This window comes from Scyliorhinus canicula, unplaced genomic scaffold (assembly GCF_902713615.1).
Source record: "Scyliorhinus canicula unplaced genomic scaffold, sScyCan1.1, whole genome shotgun sequence".
In the NCBI taxonomy this organism is placed as follows: domain Eukaryota; kingdom Metazoa; phylum Chordata; class Chondrichthyes; order Carcharhiniformes; family Scyliorhinidae; genus Scyliorhinus; species Scyliorhinus canicula.
This window is the reverse complement of record NW_024056025.1, coordinates 582,993-606,870: the sequence shown is the minus strand read 5'-3', so window position 1 is coordinate 606,870 and position 23,878 is coordinate 582,993. Positions and strand designations below refer to the sequence as shown.

Genomic DNA, 23,878 nt, shown 5'->3' with positions numbered 1-23,878 from the left:
CCTAGCCCCGCCCCCTCATTCACTCCGATTGGCTGGGGGAACCAGCCGCTCCCGCTCGGTCCTCCTGCTCCTATTGGCGCGGAGATGCCGTCAATCACTCGCCGGGCATTGTGACGTAGCAACGGGCTGGGACAGAAGCTTGTTTGTCAGATCCACAGTCGGTGAGGGGAATGGAGGGAGAGGCGGAGCCTGGGGAGGGTCCGTGAGTCCCGGGATGCGGCTCTGACCCCGGAAGAAGAAGCTGCCGGTTCCGGGTTTGTATCTGCGCGGCGGAGGCAGCAGCTGAACCGCGTCTGCAGTGAGAGGCCCGGATTCAGGGCGCATGCGCGGGGCTCCCTGTCAACAGGAGGCGAGAATGTTGTGAATTTCTCTCCTGGACTGACAGGGATGCATTCTGCAAACTCCTTTTACAGGGGGTTGGGATGGCTGGATTTACACAGAAAACTCAAATCAAAGATAACATCAAGATCTAACAGAGTCACCCTGAACATTATCAGAATGTGAGTATAATTGAGCTCCAGGACAGTCCTGCTCGCTGCATGTGAAAATGAAATGAAATTCGCTTATTGTCACGAGTAGGTTTCAATGAAGTTACTGTGAAAAGACCCTTGTCGCCACATTCCGGCCCGTTTGGGGAGGCTGTTACGGCAATTGAACCGTGCTGCTGCCCTGCCTTGGACTGCTTCAAAAGCCAGGGATTTAGCCCAGTGTGCTAAACCAGCCCATAATGAAGTTACTGTGAAAAGCCCCTAGTCGCCACATTCCAGCGCCAGTTCGGGCAGGCCGGTACGGGAATTGAACCCACGCTGCTGGCCTGCCTGGGTCTGCTTTACAAGCCAGCTATTTAGCCACTGTGCCAAACCAGCCTGTGTAGTGGGCGTTAGTCAGATCAGCCAGGTACTTATTCAATGCTCGAGGGTGTCTCCGAACGCAGACAGAAAAGTCCACTTTTCTCTTGGAGTTTGAGAAAAATCAGTTTTCAAAATGATGCAGTGTTTCAGCCAATGAGGGAGATCCGGGCTCAGCCCCACCCCTCATTCACTCCGATTGGTTGGAGGACCAGCTGCTCCTGCTCAGTCCTCCAGCCCCACTGCTGCTTCCTGTAGGTTCAGAGATGCTGTCAATCACATCTCGGGCATTGTGAGCTGGAACACGCGCAGTGCAGGTTCTTGCTCTGGACTCAGGTGGGTAAGAGGAGACCCCAAACTCCCAATAAGACCCATTGATTTTATTGTCTGTCTGCAGACAGGAGCTGGAGAACTGAACCCAGGCAGAGGGAGAAAACTGGGATTAGAGGAAAGAAATGGTGCAGATGGGTTTGGATTTCAGCCCAGGGAGGAGAGAGAGGGTGTGTGGGATAGAAATTTACATCTTTCACTTTGGTAATCTTCATTTATAGGATATTCGAAGTGGATGATTTACAGATGGGAAATTCAAATTAAGCATCACAACAAAATTCAACAGAATCACTCGATTCAAGACCTCAATCTCATTTGCCTTTGAATGTGGAAGGAGAAATGTTTGTCTTCAATCTGTGGGAAAAGATTTCAAACATCAGTGTGACTGGAAAATCACTGAGACACACATACACCCAAGTGAGAGTGTTCCAGTGAACTGACTGTGGAAAGAGCTTTAACCAGCGTGAACAAAAATCACACCATTCACAGCGAGGAGAAATCATTCAGGTGTTCTATGTGTGGACAAGACTTCAACTTATCTTCCAACCTGGAGAGACACAAGGACACCGGTACCATGGAGAAACCGTGGAAATGTGGGGACTGTGGGAAAGGATTCAATTACCCATCCCATCTCAAAACTCATCGACGCAGTCACACAGGGGAGAGGCCGTTCATCTGCTCCGTGTGTGGAAAAGATTTCATTCAGTCACAACACCTACAGTCACACCAATGTGCTCACTCCAATAAGAGACCTTTAGAATGTTCTGACTGTGGGAAGAGCTTTAAAAGCAGAAAGAACCTGATGCAACACCAACACACTCACACTGGAGAGAGGCCGTTCACCTGCTCCATGTGTGGGAAAGGATTCACTCAGTCATCCACCCTGATGAGGCACCAGCAGACTCACACTGGGAAAAGGCCATTCACCTGTTCAGTGTGCGGGAGGAGATTCATTCAGTCATCCACCCTGCTGAGGCACCAGCGGGTTCACACGGGGGAGAGGCCATTCACCTGCTCTGTGTGTGGGAAGGGATTGACTCGGTTAAGCACCCTCGCTGCACATCAACGTGTACACATTGCTAAATGATCTCTTGTTATGAATGTGAGAAGTACAAGTGAGGCTCAGACACACCAACGCACTCATGTTGGGGAGGGGCTGGTCATCTGCTCTGTGTGTGAAAAGGGTTCACTCAGTTACAGCACCTATTGTGAGACCAGTGAGTTTATATGTGATTGCAGGGGTGGGATTCTGCTGTTCATCACTTTCACTGTTTGTTTCTGCTGATGTTAAACGTCAGCCCCGTCTTGGAGGTTATTGAAATTTTAGATGAAGATATTCTCCCCGTGTCTGCATGGGTCTCACACCCACAACCCAAAGATGTGCAGGGCAGGTGGATTGGTAACGCTAAATTGCCCCTTAATTGGAACAAAAAGTATTGGGCACTTTAAATCTATTTCTTTTTAATTCTAGATGAATGTCAATTTGGTCAGTTGTTGAGCAAATACACAGTGTTATGTTCCATTTTTCTCCAATGTAAGTGGAGATTAATTGATGTCCTGTTGCCGACTGCTTTATTTTTGGGGCCTTTTCTCTTTACTAATCATTAGTTATCTGATTATCATCTGATTATTTCAGATCTCACGGCATCAGTTACTCGCGTGGACAATTCCCAGCTCTCCATATCTTGCAGACTGATGATAATCATAATAATTTTTATTATTGTCACAAGTATGTTTACATTAACGCTGCAATGAAGTTACTGTGAAAATCCCCGAGTCCTCACACTCCGGCACCTGTTCGATTACACACAGAGATCATTCAGAATGTACAATTCACCTAACAGCATGTATTACGGGACTTGTGGGAGGAAACCGGAGTACCCAGAGGAAGCCCACGCAGACACGGGGAGAACGTGCAGACTCGGAACAGACAGTGACCAAAGCAGGGAATAAAACCTGGGATGCTACTGCTGTGAAGCAGCAGTGCTAACCACTGGTTTAGGGGCTGGTTTAGCTCACCAGGCTAAATCACTGGCTTTTAAAGCAGACCAAGCTGGCCAGCAGCACGGTTCGATTCCCGTACCAGCCTCCCCGGACAGGCGCCGGAATGTGGCAACTAGGGGCTTTTCACAGTAACTTCATTGAAGCCTACTCGTGACAATAAGCGATTTTCATTTTTTCACTGTGGTACCATTCCACCCATGAGACACTGTTACACTGTCAGTGTGCTCCTGTACTGCTCTGTATTTAACAGGAGTCTGCAGACTGATGAGACTGTGTTACACTGTCAGTTTGCTCCTGTACGGCTCTGTATTTAACAGGAGTCTGCAGACTGATGAGACTGTTACACTCAGTGTGCTCCTGTACTGCTCTGTATTTAACAGGAGTCTGCAGACTGATGAGACTGTGTTACACTGTCAGTGTGCTCCTGTCCTGCTCTGTATTTAACAGGAGTCTGCAGGCTGATGAGACTGTGTTACACTGTCAGTGAGTTCCTGTACTGCTCTGTATTTAACAGGAGTCTGCAGACTGAGACTGTGTTACACTGTCAGTGTGCTCCTGTACTGCTCTGTATTTAACAGGAGTCTGCAGACTGATAGGACTGTGTTACACTGTCAGTGTGCTCCTGTATTGCTCTGTATTTAACAGGAGTCTGCAGACTGATGAGACTGTGTTACACTGTCATTGTGCTCCTGTACTGCTCTGTATTTAACAGGAGTTTGCAGACTGAGACTCTGTTACACTGTCAGTGTGCTCCTGTACTGCTCTGTATTTAACAGGGGTCTGCAGACTGATGAGACTCTGTTACACTGTCATTGTGCTCCTGTACTAATCTCTATTGTAACAGAAAATGACTGAATCTTTGTTCCAGTTGAGCCTTTGCTGTTCTGAAATGTGGGTGAATATTACTGAGCCTCACATCCTTGCTCATATTGCTGCAGTTGTGCAGAAAGGGGATGTGTAAAGAGCTGGTCTCTGTGTGGAGATGTGAACCTAGGAAATGGTATCTGTGTGTGTGACAGAGGCACAGCCTTGTGCTCACACTCAGAACAAAGATATCCTTGTGGTGAGTGTTTGAAAGGATCAGATCACAAATGTAGTGGAAAAGTTTAATATAAATATCTCCAGTGTGGCTGCAGCTTGTTAAATCAGAGCTGAAGAAAAGGGAGCTCTGAATCCCTGTATTATCTCTGTTCCCCAGAACAAGTGACTGTACTGTGTCTCTATTATTGCAGAGCTGTTAATAAAGTCAGTAAAAGACAATCTGTTGTTGGGAGTTTGATTCTCTGGTGTCTGAAAGCAAAAGATTCAATGTTTAGAGTCAACAAGATGAACACGGAAACACAGTAGGGCCCAAAACTCCAGCTGTATATTCACAGAGAAAGTCTGTTATCAAACACCTCGAATGGACAAAACAGATAAAGATCCCAACTGTAAGAAACTCTCGAACCATTTGCAAATATCTTTCAAATGCTGACAGGTTCCAACTGTCAGATTCCGTTCAATTGAAATTATTGAAAGATGAGAGACTGTGTTGGAAGCAGAGCTGAGCCCACATGTACTGAGACCCCAAAGCCAGAGATCACTTACTCTGACACACCAAATCCAGGGGCCACTTACACTGAGACACTAAATCCAGGGACCACTTACACCGAGACACCAAATCCAGGGACCACTTACACTGAGACACAAAATCCAGGGACCACTTACACTGAGACATCAAATCCAGGGACCACTTACACTGGCACACCAAATCTGGGGACCACACTGTGACACACCAAATCCAGGGACCACTTACTCTGACACACCAAATCCAGGGACCACTTACTCTGGCACACCGAATCCGGGGACCACTTGCACCGAGACACCAAATCCAGGTACTACTTACACCTAGACACCAAATCCAGGGACTACTTGCACCTAGACACCAAATCCAGGGACCATTTACACCGAGATACCAAATCCAGGGACCACTTACACCGAGGCACCAAATCCAGGGACCATTTACACCGAGATACCAAATCCAGGGACCACTTACACTGAGGCACCAAATCCAGGGACCACTTACACCGAGACACCAAATCCAGGTAACATTTACATTTTGAAGTTGATGAAATGAAATGAAAATTAAAATCGCCTATTGTCATGAGTAGGCTTCAATGAAGTTACTGTGAAAAGCCCCTAGTCGCCACATTCCGGCGCCTGTCCCGGGAGGCTGGTACGGGAATCGAACCATGCTGCTGGCCTGGCTTTAAAAGCCAGCGATTTAGCCCAGTGTGCTAAACCAGCCCCAGTTTGATTGATGGGGTTCAGATAGTTTGCAATAAATCCCCAACTTTCAATTAAATCAGGTTCTAAAAGATTTAACTATCTGACAGAATGAACACTTTAAATTGTAAATTCAAAAGATTTATGAACCATTAAAAGGTAGAAAGGTAACAAGTTTGGGGTGGCACAGTGGTTAGCACTGTTGCCTCATGGCACCGAGGGCCCGGGTTCGATCCCGACCCCGGGTCACTGTCCATGTGGAGTTTGCACGTTCTCCCCGTGTCGGCACGGGGTCTCCACCACAACCCAAAGATGGGCCGGGTCGGTGAATTGGCCACGGTAAATTGCCCCTTAGTTGGAAAAAATAATTGGGTACTCTAAATTTTGAAAAAAGAGTAACAAGTCAGAAAGATAAAAAACTAAGTTTAATGAACAGTAATTGACAGAGATATTTATCATTAACAATTAAACAGAGTTCATCCAACTTTCCTCAGTTGATCAGGTGAAAGACATGAAGTAATAATCCCAAAATGTGGTAACCTGTTCACAAAATGGCTAATCGAAACATTTAGCTTTATCTCCTCAGCTCAGCTTTTCGAATCTCTAATTGGCCAAAGTGTCGAACATTAACTGGTTAACCTCACTGTCTGCTGATTTATAATCAACCCGACATCGACTCGTGTTTCCTGATGTCTGAATACAGAGGCCGACTGAAAACTGAGACGGTTTGAGTCAGGCCCCATTCATGCCCCAACTTGATGGAACTTGTCACGGCCAAGAGACTGGCTTGAAAAACATTATTTTACACTTCTCATGATAGTGTGCTGAAAATCATATAATAATGTGTAATTATAAAATCTAAAACATTACAAACTTTGTGTTACAGGCTATCACCAGCCTTATATCTATTGATCAATGGCTTATTCTTTAACTGTCTCAGAATTGAACTAATCTGGCTGGTTTCCAATACAGCAGAAACTGGGTTTGTTTTCAAACAGTCTTTGAGATTCGTTCAAAATGTCATCTTATTTCCGTGTTAGTAGAAAATGGCATTTTAACCTTTCTTTTTTTTTGGGATATGTTTTTTATTGAGTTTTCATATTTAATATCCAACAAATTTGAAATTATTAGAAAAAAAACACAAAAATTAACATGTATATTTACAGGTAAGCATCTTCATAATAACAACTGTGGCCACCCCCTTTAACCGGCATACATATTTCACATTCCCCAATATGGCCGAGGCACATGTTTATAGGCATTTATTTACAATTTGGTTTTGGGCCTTAGCTTGCCATCAGACTGTCGCTTGCGGCTTTGTCCTTCCTTTTTTTTTGGAATAATTTTTATTCAAGTTTTCAACAACAAATTTTATCACAACAGAGAAAAACAGTAACCCCTCCCCTCCAATACAAAAATAATAAATTAACAAGAAAAAGAAATAAGCGTAAAACCATGAGAACAAACCCCCATAACGAACCCGTTGCCCCCCCCCCCCCCCCCCCCCCCCCCCCCCAGCTACCTTCCCCCGATTCCCGTCCATTTTCCCCTGATTCTTGGCCACCCGACTATTCTTCCTCTTGTTCGTTGGCCGCAAACAGGTCCCGGAACAATTGCATGAATGGCTCCCACGTTCTGTGGAAGCCGTCGTCTGACCCTCGGATGGCGAATTTGATTTTCTCCATTTGGAGAGATTCCGAGAGGCCGGACAGCCAGTCTGCAGCTCTGGGTGGTGCTGCTGACCGCCAGCCAAACAGGATTCTACGGCGGGCGATCAGGGAGGCAAAGGCAAGAGCGTCCGCCCTCCTCCCCAGGAATAGATCTGGCTGGTCTGAAACCCCAAAGACCGCCACTATCGGGCATGGCTCCACCCTGACCCCCACCACTTTGGACATAGCGTCGAATTTTAACCTTTCATGACAATGAATCTAAATTGAATTAACCTGAAAATAGTTGGGTTACATTAAAACGATTGGTTTCAAAACTACCAACACAGAGGAGTGAAGTGATTAGATTTCTGTGACCAGGCTGCCTGTTCAAATGGCAATGGGGAGCCATGTGGAGTTGGCAAGAGACTCCGTGCAAGATCAATTCAGGATTGAACTGAAAGTTCATAATTTTGTGAATGAGTTCTTGTTGAGACTTTTAAAAACATCATTGATGGGATGTGGGTGTCGCTGGCTCGGTCAGCATTTATTGTCCATCCCTAATTGCCCTTGAAAAGATGGTGGTGAGCTGCCTTCCTGAGCCGCTGCAGTCCAACCATGTTAGGAAGAGAATTCCAAGATTTTAATCCAGCTGCAGTGAAGGAATGTCGATATAATTCCAGGTGGAGATGGTGAGTGACTTGGAGGTGAACTTCCAGGTGGTGGCGTTCTTGAATCAAAGGGAAACATCACAGCCAGTGCTTTCAAAAAGGGACATCACAGCCCCAAAGATCAGTGAAATGTCTGAAGGTATTTAAATACCAGCCATTTATAGGATTTGTTAACATCAACAGGAGCAAACCAAATATTATCAGACTAACAATCCTAAACGTGATTAACAGCAGTGAAACTATTGAATCCAAACCCTGCAGTTACTTATGAATTCGCTGGTGTGTCAGCAGGTTAGATGGCTGAGTGAATCCCTTCCCACACACGGAGCAGGTGAACGGCCTTTCCCCAGTGTGAGTACGTTGGTGTATCACTAGGTTAAAGGACTTGGTGAATCCCTTCCCACACACTGAGCAGGTGAATGGCCTCTCCCCTGTGTGAGTTCGCTGGTGTATCAGCAGGTTCGATGGGTGAGTGTATTCCTTACCACACACAGAGCAGATGAATGGTTTCTTCCCAGAGTGAACCCGTTGATGTGCAATGAGATTGGGTGAAGACCTGAACCTCTTTGCACAAGTATTGCAGCTGAACGGCCTCTCCTCGCTGTGCGTTTGCTGGTGTTCCAGCAGATGGGAGGACCGAGTGAATCCCTTTCCACATACAGAGCAGCTGAATGGTCTCTCCCCAGTGTGAACTCGCTGGTGTGCAGTGAGGTTGGACGAAGACCTGAACCTCTTTTCACAGGCGGTGCAGCTGAACGGTTTCTCTTGTGTGTGGGTTTGTTGGTGTGACTGGAAGCAGGATAACTGAGTAAATCCCTTTCCACACACAGAGCAAGTAAATGGTTTCTCTCTAGTGTGAATGCGTCGATGGTTTTCCAGCAAGGATGGATAATTGAATCCTTTACCACAATCCTCACGTTTCCATGGTTTCTCCATGGTGCCGGTGTCCTTGTGTCTCTCCAGGTTGAATTATAAGTTGAAGCCTCGTCCACAGACAGAGCACATAGAACATAGAACATAGAACAGTACAGCACAGAACAGGCCCTTCGGCCCTCGATGTTGTGCCGAACAATGATCACCCCACTTAAACCCACGTAACCCGTATACCCATAACCCAACAATCCCCCCATTAACCTTACACTACGGGCAATTTAGCATGGCCAATCCACCTAACCCGCACATCTTTGGACTGTGGGAGGAAACCGGAGCACCCGGAGGAAACCCACGCACACACGGGGAGGACGTGCAGACTCCACACAGTCAGTGACCCAGCCGGGAATCGAACCTGGGACCCTGGAGCTGTGAAGCATTGATGCTAACCACCATGCTACCGTGAGGCACATGTACAGCTTCTCCTCACTGTGGATGGTGTGATGCTTTTTCACGCTGTATGTTTGGTTAAAGTTCTTTCTGCAGTCAGTTCACTGGAACATTCTCACTCAGGTGTGTGTGTGTGTGTCTCGATGCTTTTCCAGTCACTAATGTTTGAAATCTTTTCCCACAGACTAGACAAACATTTTACCTTTCACTGATGATGTTCAGGTTGTAATGAATTGAGTGACTCTTTGAGAGGTCGATGAGATGTTTAGTTTGAGTTTCCTGTTGGCCAATCCTCCACTTCCAATATTCTGTAAAAGGAGTTTACAAAAGTCATCACTGTCAGCCCAGGATAGAAATTCTGAACAGACAATTCTAGTTTCTCTGGAACATTTTTCCCTCTCTTGTTCCCCCAAAGCTGTAAATCCCCGTCCCCCACTCTCCCTCCTCCCTGGGCTGAAATCCAAACCCATCTCACCATCTACACCATTTCTTTCCTCCACTCCCAGTTTTCTCCCTCCCTCTTCTCTGCCTGGGTTCAGTTCTCCAGCTCCTGTCTGCAGACTGACTATAAAATCAATGGGTCTTATTGGGGGTTTGGGGCCTCCAGCGGGTGTTTGTGAATCCTCCCCGCCCACCTGCCAGGGTTTCCTTCCTTGCCAGAGATCAGAGTCCTCATTGATTTTAGCCCCGCAGCTGCAAACCAGGGAGGTGACAATGATGGTGACAGGTTTGCGGACCCACAAAGTGTTTCCAGATCCTCCCACCCACCGTCTGACGCTGACTCCGCTTCTCCGGGACAAACAAGCGCTGAAATCCATGTCCAGCAGCCACACTGCGCATGCTCCGCATCACAATGCCCGGGGTGATTGACGGCAGCTGCGGACCAATAGGAAGAGGGGACAGCGTTGGAGGTCCTAGCACGAGTGGCTGATCCTCCAACCAGTCATCGTGAATGAGGGGCAGGGCTGATCCAGGATCTCCCTCATTGGCTGAGACTCTGCACCTTTGAGTTCTTCCCATTGGTCACGTGGGAGCGGGTTCCAAAACCTCATTTCCTGTCTGAGTGGTGTTGACCAATGGGAAGATTTGGAGGACCATATGGACTCTGGTCCTCCAACCAATCAGACTGCACGCTTTGTGGGAATGAAGTTTGAGCTTCACACAGATTAAAACGTCTTCCTGTGTCAAACCTCGAGTTAAACACTTTCTTTCTACTTCTTTTCACTTCAATGGACTTTTTAAGATTCTGTTGATCCTTCTACAAAACTGTTACAAGTAGCAAAACAAACATTAACTCTGTTTCGCTCACCACAGATGTTGCACGGCGGTTAGCACGACTGCATCATAGCACCAGTGACCTATAAGATCATAAGACATAGGAGCAGAATTAAGCCTCTCGGCCCATCAAATCTGCTCCTCCATTCAATCATGGCTGATGTTTTCTTATCCCCATTCTCCTGCCTTCTCCCCATAACCCCTGATCTGGGTTCAATTCCGGCCTTAGGTGACTGTGTGGGGTTTGCACAGTCTGTGTGTTCCCTCCGGGTGCTCCAGTTTTCTCCACCGTCCAAAGATATGCAGATTAGGTGGATTAGCTGCGCTAAATTGCCCCCTGGTGTCTAAAAAAAGGTTGCTGGGTTACGGGGATAGGGTGGAGGCATGGACTGAAGTAGGGTGCACCTTCCGATGGCCGGTGCAGACTCGATGGCCCAAATGGCCTCCTTCTGCACTGTAAATTCTATGATTCTGTCGGATTTTCTCTCTCACAATCTGAACCGATGGGTTTGTCTGGTGGTATTTCCCTGGTACTGTCCATGTGTTTGGGTAGTTTAGGGAGCAGTTGAACTTCCTTGGTTCTCGCTGTTGTTTTTGGTTAATATGTCTGGACTCTTTGAGTTCTTCCAGTCCGTCTCCAATTCTCCTTCCTGTCTCGGGTATATGGGTGTCGGTAGCTTGGTGTTGTGATTTGTGTTGTTCTGTTGTCTGTCTGTCTCCAGCAGGTATTGTTGTCTCTCGATAATGACTGTGCTACTACCCTAGTCTTCTGGTCTTATGAACATATTTCATTACTGTGACAGGGCAGAGACCTGTTTGAAGATTCAAACATGGGAGTTCTGGGAAAGATGGGCATGGATTTGGGAGGTGACATCATGTTCAAAGAGTTTGGACTGGAGTGGGAGGTTGAAGATGGGGCAGTAATTTGTAAGGATGGCAGGGTCAAGGGTTTGTTTTATTGAGGCGGGGGTGGTGATGGCAGATTTGAAGGAGAGGGACAGTACCTGAAGAAAGAGAAATTTTGACAATATCCGTGGACACAGGGTAGTTGGCTGATCAGTAGCTCAGTGGGAATAGGGTCGATGGAGCAGGAGCTGGGTCTCATGGACAAGATGAGCTCTGAGAGGGCATATGGGAAGATGGGAAAGAAACTGGTAAAGATGTGGGTTCAGGGCTCGGGAAAGGATGAAATTTAGAGACGGTTTGGTCCGGTGGGCTCGTGGAAGGGAGGGAAGCAGCAGAGGCAGCTGATCGGATTTACTCAATCTCAGTCACAAAGAAACTCCACAAACTCCTCACACTTCTTGTTGGAGGTGAGGATGGAAGAGACAGGGGAGAGCGAGAGAACTTCAAAAGGAACTAACTTGTGTCAGAGATATTAAAAAGTTTCAACACACTGCATATTTAACACAAATCTAATTTATTTGACTTTTACACAAAATATTAGCTCCTGTAAATGGGCTGGAGTAATACTGACACAGAAACTATGCTTCTGGTGGCACTGTGGTTAGCACTGCTACCTCACAGTGCCAGGGACCCGAGTTCAATTCTGGCCTTGGTGACTGTCTGTGTGGAGTTTGCACTTTCTCCCCGTGTCTACGTGGGTTTCTACCAACAGGTTTCCTCCAACAGTCCAAAGAAGGGAAAGTTAGGTGGATTGGCCTTGATAAATTGCCCCATAGTGTCCAGGGATATGCAGGTTAGGTGGGGCAATGGGGTTACAGGGACAGGGTAGAGGTGTGGGCCTAGACAGGTGCCCTTTCAGAGAATCAGTGCAGACACTTAAATTCATAATTTATCATATAGTTACATTCATTGTTCAGTTAATCAAATCTAGGAGATAAAGATAACACTAACGAACAAAGGATTGCAACAGTTGGGAATCTCAATTTCTCAGTCAATTAAATTCTGAGGTGTTTAGATAATAATCATTTCAGTTAATTCTATAAAACAAGGTGACTTCAGCACAATGGAAGAAGCTGATTGGTGAGTAGCTGATAAACATTTATTTATTTTAATATGAAATTGATTTTGGTTCAGTCAGTTAATAATCAGATAAACAAAGGCACAGCAGGGCATCCCAGTCCCGTGGAATGCACATCCAGTTCCCTGTGGGAAAAGCAGCATCTTTCTCATCAGCTGGACAATCACATGTGCAGGAAATGTCATCAGCTGCAGCAGCAGGAAGCAAAGAGGAGTATTTCTCAGGATAAGATTCCATGCTTTGTGTGATATACATCAATGATTTGAACTTTGACATAGGGGACATGTTTAAGTCTTGTGATTGTGAGGAAGAAAGCTTTAACCGGCAGGAAAATTTCATCCGAGTGATCAGGTGGTAAGACAAGTAACAAATGGAGATTAATCTGCAACATTGTGAAGTAATAAATACATTTGGGGCGGACAAACAAGGCAAAGAGAAATAATATTACTGGTATGAGTGAGAAGTGTAGAGGCACAGAGGGAGATTGAAGTGCAGGCTCACAGATCCCTGAAAGTAACAGGAGAGGTAGATGAGGTGGTTGAAAAGGCACACAGGGCAGCACAGTAGCATAGTGGTTAGCACAATTGCTTCACAGCTCCAGGGTCCCAGGTTCGATTCCCAGCTGAGTCATTGTCTGTGCGGAGTCTGCACGTTCTCCCCATGTGTGGCGTGGGTTTCCTCCGGGTGCTCCGGTTTCCTCCCACAGTCCAAAGATGTGCAGGTTCGGTGGATTGGCCATGCTAAATTGCCCTTCGTGATCAAAAAGGTTAGGAGGGGTTATTGGGTTATGGGGATAGGGTGGAAGTGAGGGCTTAAGTGGGTCGGTGCTGACTCGATGGGCCGAATGGCCTCCTTCTGCACTGTATGTTCTATGTTCACGACGTCGATATTAAGTGAGACACAGCATATAAGAGCAGCGAATATGTCCAGCATTTTCTGGTGATGAACGATTATGGGCTGGATTCTCTGTCCGCAGGATCCGCTACAACCAAAAGCCGGCGGCGCCCCCACACCGATCCTCTGCCCGGTGGGGGGGGTCAGCAGCCACTCCGCGTAAAGCCGCCGGCTCTACCTGTGGTTACGCTGCAGAACGGCTGGGTCAATGGCCGTGCATGCGCAGAGCTGTGACCTGCGACGGCCGTGCCGGAAAGCATGGTACTGGCCGCGTGCGGACCCGGTTTGCCAAAATCTGCCCCCCTGTAACCCCCCTCGCCAACCCCAGACCATCCCCCCAGCCCCAGCCGAAGCCTCCCCTGCCAGCGGAATGGCTCCCCAACCCCCCGACAGTGACAGCGCTGGACACAGTCCGCAGCCACCACGCAAGGTCCCTGAAAGTTTTGAGGACACATAGAACACAGAACAGTACAGCACAGTACAGGCCCTTTGACCCACAATGTTGTGCCACCCATTTATCCTAATGTAATATCAACCTAACCTACACCCCTTCAATTTACTGCTGTCCATGTGTCTGTCCCAAGAGTCGCCTCAAAGTCCCCATGTCCCACATCATGGCCAATTGGGGCTGGAGCATTGGGGAGGGTCCCAGGTGATGTCCGGGGACCGTCCATACGCCATGTGGCGTACTCCTCGAGAATACCGTTTTAGGGGGCGGAGTATCGGAAAAACGGTGCACCCTCTGATACCAGCATCAAAATGGAATGTTCGGCCGATCGCCGAACGCGATTCTGCCGATCGGAGAATCCAGCCTATTCTGGGCCAGGGTTTAGAGAACCCCAAAGTGCATCATGGAGTTCACCTGACCCACAACTTTAAATAGATTGTGGTTATGGGGAGCACAAGGGACCACTTTGCAGGTGTGATGCAACAGAGAGCTAGTGTGTTTAAAACAAAACAATGTTTATTCTATGAATCCAGTTAACATTTTATAAACAAACAATAAACAATTCATCAACTACCAATCCTGACCACCCCACCAAAAGAATACAGTACTCTATAGCTAACCCTGGATAACTTTCCTAACAACATCCACAAGATAAATCCTTTCGAAAATAAAGACAACAGGTTTAAATGTTCTACAGAAACAGGTATTACTTTGAAATCATCAATGATCACAAGACATAACACAGAGGAGCAAAATTAGGCCACTCGGCCCATCGAGTCTGCTCCGCCATTGAATCATGGCTGATATTTTTCTCACCCCCTCATACTCATGAAGAAGGAGCTTTTAAAGATCGAGTCACCTTGTTGAAAATCAAACTAAACTCACTGTCTTCACCAGCTATCTATAAAGTCTCAGGCAAGCGAGCACTCGGAAGCGATGACTGTAGAAAAGTTTCGATTTATTCCTCTTACTATTTATATCTTCTACTCACCAAAGGGGTCTCCGGCATCTACCCACACCTGGGTCGGGATATTTATGTTCCAGCAGTCCGAGGAAAAGGTGGGGCAGCTCCTACTCCCCTCACCTTGGTAAATAATACTCAGGTGAGGCCACAGGGACTCTGAGGTTGCAGATCCCTGGGCCGCCTGTAGGGTTAGAACACTACCCAGGCCATGGAGACAGATTAGGAAACCCTGTCCCTAGATCGGTTCAAAATTGAGGACGTGTTGAAGTGAGAATGTAAATTACAGGAGTGCTGGCAATAATCTCCCAGCCATTCCTGGGGGTGCCAGAGGACTGGAGAATTACAAATGTTATGCACTTGTTCAAAAAGGACAGTTCCAGCAATTACAGACCAGTTAGTTTAGAATATCCTGGGAAAGGAGTTCACTAAAATCAGCAACAACTCAGCCTCTTGTGCGGTTTTGGTTTCTGTTTCTCTTCCTGCACAATGTAACCCTAAACTCCTGTTTACAATGATCCACTTCCCAAACAGAGATCTGTGGCTTCATTAATTTCAGCCCAAAGTGTAACCACAGGAAGAGGAGGCTTTGCAACCATCCCACCCTTAATGATGAGATTCAGTACATCAGTCCAAAACACTGGCTCTCAGTCCTAAAGACTGGCTCTTGTGTTTGTGATCCTGGGAGTGTTCCCGATACCTTCCCTGGATCCGAGGGTTAGGAAACACTCTGGAAGGTATGGGGAGCTCGGACCTGTCCATGGGAGTAACTGAAGGGATGAGAACTGGATTAAAAAGGAGAAGAGACCCTAAAATGGGGCAGTCGGGAACAGGACACAAGTTAGTTTCCTCCTATCCTGGAGAAATTACTGTCCCTGCTGTGTGGCTGAAAAAACATAAATTCATTTGACACATATCAGAATATTAAACTGCAGCAAGTTGTGGGATGATTAACATCAGCATGAACATTCTCCAACTGTCAGAATGAACATGGTTCAGTCCTGGATGTGATTAACAGCAGCATTAACAACAGAATCCAATTCTAGTTGTTCCTTGTGAACTCTCTGGTGTCTCAAGAGGTGGGATGAGTGGATGAATGTCTTCCCACAGTCAGAGCAAAGAAACGGCCTCTCCCCAGTGTGAACTCGCTGGTGTGTCAGAAGATTGGATGGATGAATAAATCCCTTCCCACACGTGGAGCAGGTGAATGACCTCTCCCCAGTGTGAACTCGCTGGTGTTTCTGGAGGCTGGACGACAGAGCGAATCCCTTCCCACACACAGTGCACCTGAATGGCCTCTCCTCATTGTGAACTCGCTGGTGTGTCAGCAGATCAGTTGAGGTTTTGTAAATCTTCTCACATTCAGAACATTTGAAAAGTCTTTTATCCGTGTGAACCAGTTGGTGTTTAGCAAGGTAGGATGATCGTGAGAATCCCTTCCCACATTTAGAGCAGGTGAATGGCCTCTCCCCAGTGTGGACTCTCTGGTGTATCGACAATTCACTTGTGGTTTTATAACTCTTCTCACATTCAGTACATTTGAAAGGTCTGTTATCCGTGTGAACTAGTCGGTGTGTAGTGAGGTAGGCTGATTGAGTGAATCCTTTCCCACACACAGAGCAGGTGAATGGCCTCTCCCCAGTGTGAGTACGTCCATGTTCGATGAGTGTCTATGATCGTATGAACCGCTTCGCACAGTGAGAGCAACTGAACTGTCTCTCGGTGGGAACCACCTGGTGCTTGACCAGGTCCTCGGAGATTTTAGAGTTGTTATCACAGCCTGAGGGGTTAAAGAGCCTCTCGTCAATGTGAACTTGCCGGTGTGTCAGCAGGTGGGAGGACTGAATGAATCCCTTCCCACATACGGAGCAGCCGAATGGCCTCTCCCCAGTGTGACTGTGTTGAATATTTTCAAGCAGGGATGGATAATTGAATCCCTTCTCACAGTCCTCACACTTCCACGGTTTCTCCATGGTGCTGGAATTGTTGTCTCTCCCCAGGTTGGATGATCAGTTGAAGCTTGAGCCACACACAGAACATGTGTAAGGTTTCTCCCCGCTGTGAATGCTTGTATTTTTATCAGGCTGTGTAACTGGTTAAAACTTTCCACAGTCTGTTCACTGCAACACTCACTTGGCTATGTGTTGTGTGGGTCTCGGTGCTTTTCCAGTCACACTGATGTTTCCACAGTCAGTTCACTGGAACACTCTCACTTGGGTGTGTGTGTATCTCGTTGCTTTCCAATCACACTGATGTTTGAAATATTTTCCCACCAATAGAACAGAGAAACATTTCTCCTTCCACATTCTCCGAAGTTATTCAGATTTTGATGTAGTGAATGATTCCGTTACATCTCTGCGATGTTTTGTTTGAGTTTCCACTTGCAAAATGTTTTCTCCTAATACCCTGTAAAAGAAGTTTACAAACATCATCACTGTATAGCAATAGAAATTCAGAATAGACAATTCCAGTTTCTGTGGACTAATCTTTTATCGCTTGTTACCCCAAATAAGTGGTCCAAACAAACTGAAAGAAGACAAAATTAGCAACAAAATCAAAGGGAAGCTTCCTAACTAAACCAGAATGTTGCTTCCAGTGTTTTGGAGTTGCTCTTTACCGAGTTTCCCACCAGTTGTGGAAGGTAGCAAGCGTACCAGTGGACACCACTGCTCCCTTTCAATGAAACGTTGTAAGGCAGTCTGACAGGCGCCCAACCTCCAGAGAAACTGCTCATTGAGGTTCAACAAATTTCTGTGTTAACCAGATCCAAGAACAGGTCCAGGAGAAGTACTTCTGATTTACCCAGCCTCCTCCACACTGGACAGCCAAAGATTAGGAGCCTGGGGCTCAAGTGTAACCAAAGTTGAGGAGCAGCCCCTTCAGGAAACTATACAGAGGCTGTAACCTCTCACCCTGAGTATATCCATGGCTTCATGCACTCTTCCCGACTGCAGCCTGGGGATGGGTGAAGTTGTTTAACTTGTTGCCAGAACGATGCTTTTTCGGGCACTAGGACCAGGCCGGGAATAGACAACGAAGCCCCGCCGATTACACACCTTTCCCAAGACAATCAGTGTCCTCTCTCCTACATTACTCTGTCTGATGGGGTTCAGAGGCTCAGAGGAGGAAAATAATAAGGACGGTTTTGGACCCGTGGGAAAGACTAGAACGAGGCGACACACTTTAAGAATGAGAGATGGGGAGAATGTGAAGGCTTAAATGAGGATAATTTTTTTGTTTCCGATGTTCATTAGTCTGTGGAATTCACTTCCGCAGAGAACAGTGGAGGCTGGGGTAGAGTTGGAAAGATTTTTGATAGACAAGGGAGTCAATGGTTCTGGGTGCAGGTGGGTGGTGCAGACAGGCAAAGGAAACTGAGACCACAACCAGATCAGCCCTAATTATATTGAATGGTGGAACTGGCTTGAAGGGCCGAATGGCCTGTTCGTCCTCCTTAGTCCCAGTCCAATAGGTTAAACCCAGCAGCACCTCCACCATCTCCACTCCAGCCCAAATTGCTTTTGCATCCAATGCCCATCCTAACTGAACCCTGCTCATAATTGGTCTGCCCAGCCTTTCTGTACCTGCGCATTACAGTCTTTTTGATTAAGATAAGATGTACTCACATACACAACTGTTTCTGGGTTGAACTGTGCTCCCTCTTGGGAGGGGTGTTCTTTCTCCCTCTCTCCCTTCCGCCGTGCCCCATATCAGTGTGTCCTTTACCAGTGGTCTGTGTTGCTCGTTTGGGAGCCTTTCTGCTGATGTGGTGGTGGGCGTGTGCTGGCGTGAAATCTGGTGGTTTTGTTTTCTTGTTGATTATTCATTGCTTTCTGTTTCATAACAAAAATCTTTATTGTCACAAGTAGGCTTACATTAACTGCAATGAAGTTACTCTGAAAATCCCCGAGTCGCCACATTCCGGCGCCTGTTCTGGTTCACTGAGGGAGAATTCAGAATGTCCAGTTTTGGTGTATTGTGGATGTTTCTACTGTATTGCTGATTGTTTTGTATTCAGCTGTGTTCTTTTGTAATATGGAGTTGTTAATAAACTAAAATATCTGTATTCGCCCATGGAGGGAATTCTGGGTAGCATGCTCCACCATTTAAATGTAAGAAAAAAGAAAGATGATGTGTCGAAATCATAGAAAAGAGCGATATAAAACAACTACCATAATTTGCTTCCATTCCGCTTAAGTGTCAGACAAAATTAATATATTAATTGCAATTAAATACTGTGACTTAAATCCTTCAGTTTATCATGTTTCTTTAACTGTATTTCTGAATTCAGATTCATGTCCTCATTTCTTTCCTCTTCTGAGCCTCTGAACTCTATCAGACAGAGTAACGTTGGAGAGTGGACATTGATTCATAGAATCATAGCATTTACAGTGCAGAAGGAGGCCATTTGGCCCATCGAGTCTGCACCGGACCTTACAAAGAGCATCCTACTGAAGCCCACGTATCTCCGCTACCCCCGTAACCCAGCAACCCCCACTTAACATTTTTTGAACACTAAGGGCAATTTAGCATGGCCAATCCGCCTAACCTGCACATCTTTGGACTGTGGGAGGAAACCGGAGCACCCGGAGGAAACCCACGCAGACACGGGGAGAACGTGCAGACTCCGCACAGACAGTGACCCAGCCGGGAATCGAACCTGGGACCCTGGAGCTGTGAAGCAACTGTGCTAACCACTATGCAACCGTGCTGCCCTAAAATGAAATCAAAATCGCTTATCGTCACGAGTAGGCTTCAATGAAGTTACTGTGAAAAGCCCCTATTTGCCACATTCCGACGCCTGTTCGGGGAGGCTGGTACGGGAATTGAACTGTGCTGCTGGCCTGCCTTGGTCTTCTTTCAAAGCCAGCGATTTAGCCCTGTGCTAAACAGCCCCTCAATTGTCCTGGGAAACAACAGCAAGAGGAGCTCGGAGGTTATAAGGGCAAGGGAGCAGTGAGGTCTGGCACCAGACTTGAGGACTGGTACCTGAGTTGCTCAGTTAAGTGAGTGAATGTCTTTTTTTTATTAGTGTCACAAGTAGGCTTGCACTGCAATGAAGTTACTGTTCAGGTGCACTGAGGGAGAATTCAGAGTGTCCATTTCACCTAACCTGTGGACTGTGGGAGGAAACCGGAGCACCCGGAGACCCAAACAGACATGGGGAGAACGTGCAGACTGGGCACAGATAGTGACCCAAGCTAGGATTTGAACCAATGTCCAATAATTTATATTTTAAGAATGTCTTCCATCAACTGGGCAGCTGGCTGTTTCTCAGTACTTTGGGGCAGCACGGTAGCATGGTGGTTAGCATAAATGCTTCACAGCTCCAGGGTCCCAGGTTCGATTCCCGGCTGGGTGACTGTCTGTGCGGAGTCTGCACGTCCTCCCCGTGTGTGCGTGGGTTTCCTCCGGGTGCTCCGGTTTCCTCCCACAATCCAAAGATGTGCGGGTTAGGTGAATTGGCCATGCTAAATTGCCCGTAGTGTCCTTAAAAGTAAGGTTGGGGGGGTTGTTGGTTTACGGGTTTAGGGTGGATACGTGGGTTTGAGTAGGGTGATCCTTGCTCGGCACAACATCGAGGGCCGAAGGGCCTGTTCTGTGCTGTACAGTTCTATGTTCTATGTACTTTGATTTCCTGAAGCTCCTGTTTCGAGTTTCAGACAGTTCTGTTCCAAGTGAGATGTTTAAAGGATTTTCATCTGCCTCTCTGCATATCGATGTTCATTAAGGATACATAAATTGTTCTCCCTGTGTCTACATGGATCTCAGCCCCAAAGACATGCAGAGTAGGTGAATTGGCCACGCTAAAAAGGATACACAAATTAGATACACAAATCCCTCTCATTAGATATCTATTTTCCAATATTAGATGCATAGGGCTTCCCACATCAACGCTACGACCAAGAAAGCATAACAGCGCATAAATGGGCAGCATGGTAGCATGGTGGTTAGCATCAATGCTTCACAGCTCCAGGGTCCCAGGTTCGATTCCCGGCTGGGGCACTGTCTGTGCGAAGTCTGCACGTCCTCCCCGTGTGTGCGTGGGTTTCCTCCGGGTGCTTCGGTTTCCTCCCACAGTCCAAAGATGTGCGGGTTAGGTGGATTGGCCAGGCTAAATTGCCCTTAGTGTCCTAAAAAAATAATGTTAATGGGGGTTGTTGGGTTACTGGTATAGGGTGGATACGTGGGCTTGAGTAGGGTGATCATTGCTCGGCACAACATTGAGGGCCGAAGGGCCTGTTCTGTGCTGTACTTTTCTAATTCTTAAAAAAAAAAGCGCCTATACTTCCTCAGGAAACTATGGAAATCCAGCTTGTCCACGTTGGGTCTTACGATTTTTACAGATGCAGGAAAACATGATAGGAAAACATCCTATCACAGGATGCATCACAGCCTGCTGTGGCAACTGCTCAGCCCAAGACCATCAGAAACGACAGAGAACACAACCCCAGTCCATCATGCACCTTAGGTCCTCAGCACCTTAGTCCCACTGCTAACCACTATGCCACATGTCTCCCTCTTACTTGGATTTATGTATGATTTATATCCCACTCGCCCAAACTTCACATCATAGCAAACAAAAATCACTATTCACTAATTGGGATGATGAATGGGGCTGCATTACCCGGCATTCCCCGCGGTGGTGAATGTCCCCTATCGACACCGCAGGACAACAGTGCGCAGGCGCAATGCCTGGGAGTAGTTGGAGCATGCGCGGTGTGTGCTGGCGCCTGGGAAAGAGACGCTTCTTTGTCTTATGGGCAGCGGGTAAGGATGCGGAAATCCGGAGGAAGCGACGGAGTCCACTCTGGAGGGAGAGAGTTTCTAAACACTACGTGAAGGCCCTAAACCAGGAATACGAACCTGCAGGTCCTGCGTTTGCAGCTTCTGCTCTTTTTCCCGATAACAGGCCCAGTTCAACGGCTGCCATCTTGATTGAAATGGAACGGTACGCATGCGCGGATGCTGTGACGTCTGGAATGGGCGGGGCTTCGTAGTCTCACCCGGCCAGGTCCCAGTGCCCGAGGCAGCAAACACACCCAGGCTTCAGTGTCCCTCAGCTTGATTAATTTATTTGTCTGGCTAAAAGGATGGTCTCTTTCCTAATATTCACAACTAAAGGGCTGGTTTTCCCAGGAGATGGCTGACATTTAAGGGGGCAGTAAAGTAATATTGGGCACAGATTTTTCTAATGTAGTGGCACGATCGCACAGTGGTTAGCACTGTTGCTTTACAGCGCCAGGGACCTGGGTTCGATTCCCGGCTAGGGTCACTGTGCGGATTCTGCAACTTCTCCTGTGTCTGCGTGGGTTTCCTCCGGGTAGTCCGGTTTCCTCCCACAAGTCCTAAAAGACGTGTTGTTAGGTGACATTGGACATTCTGAATTCTCCCTCTGTGCACCCGAACAGGTGCTGGAGTGTGGCGACGAGGGGCTTTTCACAATAGCTTCATTGCAGTGTTAATGTCAGCCTACTTGTGACACTAATAAAGAACATTATGTTCTGAAGGTTAGTCTTTGAATTTCATTTCCACGTGGAGCAGCGGAGTCTGGCGTGACGGGGGGGGGTGGGGATCATTGAATATATTGAAGCACAAGTTGGATATAATTCCTTCACAGCTCCAGGGTCCCAGGTTCGATTCCCGGCTTGGGTCACTGTCTGTGCGGAGTCTGCATGTTCTCCCCGTGTCTGTGTGGGTTTCCTCCGGGTGCTCTGGTTTCCTCCCACAGCCCAAAGATGTAGGTGGATTGACCATGCTAAATTGCCCTTAGTGTCCAAAATTGCCCTGCGTGTTGGGTGGGGTTGCTGGGTTATGGGGATAGGGTGGAGATGTAGGCTTGTGTGGGGTGCTCTTTCCACGAGCCAGTGCAGACTCGATGGGCCAAATAGCCTCCTTCTGCACTGTAAATTCTGTCATATTTTATTGACAATGGAGTTGGTGGTTATGGGGTTCAGGCAGGAGTTATGGGGAACAGGTAGGAAAATAGACTGAAAGCTGAGATGAGGGGTTTTTTCACTCGCGGATGTGGTGAAGCTTTGGAATACACCCCAGACGAATGTGGATCTCAGTCATTAAGTATGTTCAAGACAAATATTGATAGGTTTCTAGATATTGAAGATATCGAGGGATATGTGATCGTGTAGGAAAATGGTGCTGAGGTAGATCGGCCAAGGATCTCATTGAATGGTTGAGCAGACTCGGTGGGCCGAATGGCCTACTCTTGCTTCTATTCTAATCTCTGTGTCCTGGTCAAGAAACAATGAGCTGAGCTTGGATCTGTCAATCAGCCTGAATCAGCACCTTCAGGAGAATTGGGAGGGTGAATATTAGATACAGCAGAGTGAGAATGGAGGGAGAGTGTGTGGGATGGAGATTTACAGCTTTCGGGGAATAAGAGAGAGGAAAAAAACATGACATAAAAATTAGAATTGTCTATTCTGAATTTCTATCCTGTACGAACTGATGGCTTTTGTAAATTGTTTTTAAAGGATATTGGAAGAGGAGGAATTATAGACAGAAATCTCAAACGTCACACCTTGATATGACAAACTTACTCGATTCCATCCGATCTGAATATCGTCGGGCTCTGAATATCATCGGCAAGAAGGAGAAATGTTTGTTCAATCCGTTGGCTTCAGAAGATTTTAAACGTGAGCGTGACTGAAAAAGCATCAAGACCCACACAACATACACCCGATGAGAGAGTTCCAGTGAACTGACTGTGAAAAGAGCTTCAACTATTACAGAGCCTGAAAAAACATCACACCATTCACAGTACCGAGAGACAGTTTCTGTGTGTCTGTGAACATATTCTGTGTGTAGACAAGGCTTCCACTGATTGTCCAATCTGGAGAGACACGAGGAGACCCAAAACATGGAGAAACCGTGGAAATGTTGGGACTGTGGGAAGGGATACAGATTCCCATCTGAGCTGGAGATTCATCGACGCAGTCACACTGGGGAGAGGCCATTCACCTGCTCTCAGTGTGGGCATGGATTCACTCGATTAAATCACCTGCAGGCACACCAGCGAGTTCACACTAGGGAGAAGCCATTCACCTGCTCTCAGTGTGGGAAGGGATTCATTGATTCCTCCACCCTACAGACACACCAGCGAGTTCACACTCAGCAGAAGCCATTCACCTCCTCTCAGTGTGGGAAGGGATTCATTGATTCATCCACCCTACAGACACACCAGCGAGTTCATACTGGAAAGAGGCCGTTCACC

General features: G+C 47.0%; 1 protein-coding gene and 1 long non-coding RNA gene across 2 annotated transcripts; both read right to left on the bottom strand.

Moving 5' to 3' along the window:
* Positions 1-7,221: 7,221 nt before the first annotated feature.
* Positions 7,222-8,725, bottom strand: LOC119961669 (zinc finger protein 235-like). The gene has a single exon (XM_038788963.1). The coding sequence runs from the start codon at positions 8,698-8,700 to the stop codon at positions 8,026-8,028; it is 675 nt and encodes a 224-aa protein (XP_038644891.1). The 5' UTR covers positions 8,701-8,725; the 3' UTR covers positions 7,222-8,025.
* A 7,916-nt stretch (positions 8,726-16,641) lies between these two features.
* Positions 16,642-21,599, bottom strand: LOC119961673. The gene is made up of 3 exons (XR_005459709.1): positions 21,514-21,599; positions 18,273-18,479; positions 16,642-17,052 (listed from the first exon to the last, which is right to left on the bottom strand). It is a non-coding gene; the product is annotated as an uncharacterized LOC119961673 (long non-coding RNA).
* Between the last annotated feature and the right edge of the window lie 2,279 nt (positions 21,600-23,878).